Below are 4,670 nucleotides of genomic sequence, written 5' to 3'. Positions count from 1 at the left end.
GACTAGGAGGGGGGAAATACGATGAAAGCTATCCAGATGCAACTAAAAGACGCACATGATTCCTAACAACATGGACGTCAACGGTAATGTACAATGGTAACATACGTAGATAGTATTTGAAGAGGGTAAAAGGGTAAAATACTGAGTTTAGGAAGCTATATACATATTCCGTACATAAGCTAGAATTTTAATAGTGGATATCAGCTCAATTTGCTTTGTAGTCCATTCACAAGCTTTACCCAATTTAAGAAGCAGAGGGAAAAAAAACTGAAATATATGCCGTATTCTGCTAATAACAATCAGCCAAATAATGATCACCACCAAAATATATACACGTAGAGTAGACTAGACGATCATGCCTCAGTCTAAAAAAAACGTCAAATATTTCTCATAAAATTTATTAACAAAAATGTAACCAAAACAAATAGAATTCTGGCTGTTGTTATCTCTAAAATTATCAACTAACACCAAAAACTCAAAGACGCCTTAAATAGCTAAAAGCTAAAATACGATGGCGAACAAAAATTAGTACCACCTTATTTCAACTGAAAAATAGTACCATCTTGCTCCCAGATTTATTGGGCCATAGTAGTAGGCATGAATCTTATGCGTAGTAAACCCCACCACAAAACCGAACAAGCTTTTACAAGACTCCTGACTCAAAAAAAACGCATGAAGAAAGCTCGAAAGAATTGGACGACTACCAACTTAGAAGCACTTCCTGTGAACAATTGAAGGGCCAGACTCGTCGTACTCTCCCTTAGCGATCCACATCTGCCAATCCAGAACAATTAAAATTGGGTGACTGCGATTATAGGACGTTTTTAATATAGTTGGACGAACTGAAGATTGTTTACAAAACTAAGTCAAGAGTCATGGTTAAAAATGGCTACCTTGATTTATGTTCAGAAGGTTTTGGGTTTACATAATTGCATGTCATATAAGGTCTGCCTGATGAACCAATGCCTACCGGCAGGTGATGATGAAAAACTCAAACTTGAATTGCTTCTTGGGTAAGCTCAGATGTATGGATTTCATTAGTACGCATCTGATAATTGATTGTTTCATTTCATTGACTTTTTGTCCATTTTCTCAGGCATTTTCTCTAATGAAGGTATAGCCACAAATTTCATACATGGGTTTCATCAAAATCTTCAGAATTCAATTTTAGTTCAAGTGGTTCTGTAATTATTCAGCACTTTTTTGCTCCTTATTAAATTTCATAACTTCCAACTTAAACAAATTCAAGTTTTAAAGACGCAATTCTAGGCTGGAGTGAAATGCATACGGAAATTTTCTTGATTTTGATCAAACAAGATAACATGGGACAAAATAAAGGTTTAAAGAAAATGCCAATTGTTGTAAGCAAAGAGCTTACCTGCTGGAAGGTGCTGAGCGAGGCGAGGATGGAACCTCCGATCCAGACGCTGTACTTTCTTTCAGGAGGTGCAACAACCTTAATCTTCATGCTGCTAGGTGCAAGGGCTGTTATTTCCTTGCTCATACGATCAGCTATACCAGGGAACATGGTAGTTCCTCCACTGAGAACAATGTTTCCATAGAGATCCTTCCTAATGTCAACATCGCACTTCATGATAGAGTTATATGTGGTCTCATGAATTCCTGCAGCTTCCATTCCAACCAAAGCTGGCTGGAAGAGGACCTCCGGGCATCTGAATCTTTCTGCCCCGATAGTGATAACCTGCCCATCGGGAAGCTCATAGCTCTTCTCTACAGAAGAGCTGCTCTTGGCGGTCTCAAGCTCCTGCTCATAGTCGAGGGCAATATATGCAAGCTTCTCCTTAATGTCTCTCACAATTTCCCGCTCTGCAGTTGTAGTGAAGGAGTAACCTCGCTCAGTGAGGATCTTCATCAGGGCATCGGTCAGATCACGACCAGCGAGATCCAGACGAAGAATTGCGTGTGGGAGAGCATATCCTTCGTAGATTGGGACAGTGTGGCTGACACCATCACCAGAATCCAGCACAATACCTATCCAAAAAGGAGTATCAACGACATAAATTAATGGAGGCAGATATTGTAGTAATATGCATTGCATTAAGAACATAGATATATACTTACCAGTTGTTCGACCACTAGCATACAGAGAAAGAACTGCCTGGATTGCAACATACATTGCAGGACAATTGAAGGTCTCAAACATGATCTGGGTCATCTTCTCTCTGTTTGCCTTTGGGTTGAGAGGAGCTTCAGTTAGAAGCACCGGGTGCTCCTCAGGGGCAACACGGAGCTCATTGTAGAAGGTGTGATGCCAAATCTTCTCCATGTCGTCCCAATTGTTAACAATACCATGTTCAATTGGATACTTTAAGGTGAGGATACCTCTTTTAGACTGGGCTTCATCACCCACGTAAGCATCCTTCTGTCCCATACCAACCATGACCCCAGTGTGGCGAGGTCGACCTACAATGCTAGGAAACACAGCTCTGGGTGCATCATCACCAGCAAATCCAGCCTAGTAGGACACCAAAAGAGGCAAATATATAGTTATACAGTGATGCAACAGGACAAAAGGATAGGCAGCTAATGGGTTGTGATGCCGAACCTTAACCATTCCAGTACCATTGTCACAAACGAGAGGCTGGATATCCTCACCGTCAGCCATTTCTTATCGTCTGAAACAGAAGAAAAAGGTCATATTTGTGCACCCGTATGTTTCAAATAATGACATTATTCATAATATTGTTTCACGAAAAATTATCCATCATTATAGATTAGGTCATGCAATAATAAGGAAATGGCTCGCTATGACGAAAAAACAAAGAAAGATTTGTTATGGAAGCTACTGCTCTGAATATTGTTTAATGCAAATCAATGATATTCTGCTTAAAATTTTTCATGCCTCCCAAATGATGCGAAACATGACTTCAAATTACGACACTTTTCTAAGCAAGGATGCGAAAAGGTGTAAAATTAATAAATAGAATACACTTTCATTTGGGAAATATTTGTTTGAACGTACTGATAAAAAATTCAGCAGACGTTCAAAGACACTTTCATTTAGACCATGGTACCATTAACTCGTGATTTGTCTGATTACATCTCAAGGTCTAACCTCTAATTATCTTTTAGCATTCTCACATCCAAGAGGCCACTAGATTTAGGTCATCAAACCGAAAACCATAAAAAAGAAACGGGAAAATTTACAAAATAGACCGTTTTTGCTAATTATTTAGCAAAATAGACCTCTTTTTGGCCAACAGGCCAAAAAGAGGTCTATTTTGCAAAACTGCTCAGAAAACATACGGGACTAGTAGTCCCGTATGTTTTAATCACGGATTAGTGAAATTTTCTACTCAGAAAACATACGGGACTACTAGTCCCGTATGTTTTCTGAGTCACTAATCCGTGATTAGTTGGCTCTAAACATACGGGACTAGTAGTCCTGATTAGTTGGCTCTAAACATACGGGACTAGTAGTCCCGTATGTTTTCTGAGCCTTGTTTTTCAAAATCAACCTCTTTTTTTCAAAAAAGATCTATTTTACTAATTATTTTTCAAAGTGTTGTATTTCGCTATATATTTCATAAAAATGGTCTATTTTGTAAATTTTCCCAAAAGAAACCTTTCAATTTTTAAGACAAAAAGAACACGATCTACATGCAAAAATACATCGATCTCGTAATCAAGTGTGTGATCAATAGAGCTCGCAGGCCTCTGAGCTCAGAGAAACCCTGGAGCAAGAGATCACAGGATCCTACCAACTCCGATCCAAAGAATCGTCAGATCCTTCAGAATCGACGAATCTCGCGCCAAAAGGAACCGTCAAAACCTAAAATGAACCATAAATTATAACGGAAATAAACAGAACACGATCTTAGCATTGCAGACGCTTAGTTTATACATCGCTCCAAGAATTCTCTAGAATCCTTCAGAAACCGACGAATCCCCCGTAAAAAAAAAAAAAAAAAATCGTCAAAAGCTAGAATGAATTCCTCCATCAGTTTTCGACGAGAAATTCGAGAGGTCACGCGGATCAAAGCGAAATGAAGGAACGACGTCGGATCCGAGATCCGACGCGGGAACAAGTTAAGAAAAAGGCTGACCTCGTGGAATCGAAGAAGCGCGCGTTCTTGATTTTGATGGTTCTCCGCTGAGAGAGAGAGAGAGAGAGACTGGGGGAAATGAGGAGAGGGTGTTATTTATAGATGAAATTTTGGCACGCGCAATTTTTTCACCCAGATCCGATAATTTGGGTACCCCCCCCGCTCGGTCATAGGATCCAGATGCGGAGCACAATAGCCGTGATGTAACGAGCTGGGGCAAATTTCACAAACCTCCCTAGAAGTTTAGGCTGCTTCGAGATAACACCCCTGAGCTTTTACTACTTCGATGCGAAACCCCCATGTCTTTTGCGGTGTGCCACGAAACCACGAAAGCATTACCAGTAGTAAGTAGTTATAAGAATATTATCCCTTTGTAGTCTAAATTACGAGATTGGCATTAAAAGAACAATGTATTAAAATTATCTTTGACGGCAATAAATTATTTAAATTTGCATGATGAGACAAATAGGCTCGAAAATAATTTTTCCGGCCATTTTTCCGGCGACCACTCAGGTAATCTGCCGCGTGCTTAAGTGGCATGTTTATGATGGCGTGACAACTGTAGTTAGCCTCATTCAACCATTAGAATGGGTGATTCCCAAA

The 4,670-nt window shown here is 39.7% G+C and overlaps 1 protein-coding gene across 1 annotated transcript; it reads right to left on the bottom strand.

Moving 5' to 3' along the window:
* LOC109825201 (actin-like) lies at positions 368-4,208 on the bottom strand. The gene is made up of 5 exons (XM_020391983.1): positions 4,068-4,208; positions 2,567-2,636; positions 2,083-2,476; positions 1,379-1,992; positions 368-774 (listed from the first exon to the last, which is right to left on the bottom strand). The coding sequence occupies exons 2-5, from the start codon at positions 2,624-2,626 to the stop codon at positions 709-711; spliced, it is 1,134 nt and encodes a 377-aa protein (XP_020247572.1). The 5' UTR covers positions 2,627-2,636; positions 4,068-4,208; the 3' UTR covers positions 368-708.

Source organism: Asparagus officinalis, chromosome 10 (assembly GCF_001876935.1).
Source record: "Asparagus officinalis chromosome 10, Aspof.V1, whole genome shotgun sequence".
NCBI lineage: Eukaryota > Viridiplantae > Streptophyta > Magnoliopsida > Asparagales > Asparagaceae > Asparagus > Asparagus officinalis.
Note: the sequence above shows the minus strand (reverse complement) of the source record. Positions and strands in the feature narration are given on the sequence as shown.

Bases quoted from the DNA above. Each gene is read 5' to 3' on its own strand.
- LOC109825201 (XM_020391983.1), bottom strand. From the start codon at position 2,626: ATGGCTGACGGTGAGGATATCCAGCCTCTCGTTTGTGACAATGGTACT. The intron at 1,993-2,082 runs GTAAGTATATAT...CTTTTTGGATAG, and splicing joins TGCTAGTGGTCGAACAACTG to GTATTGTGCTGGATTCTGGT. The intron at 775-1,378 runs GTAAGCTCTTTG...CTGGATTGGCAG, and splicing joins CGCTCAGCACCTTCCAGCAG to ATGTGGATCGCTAAGGGAGA.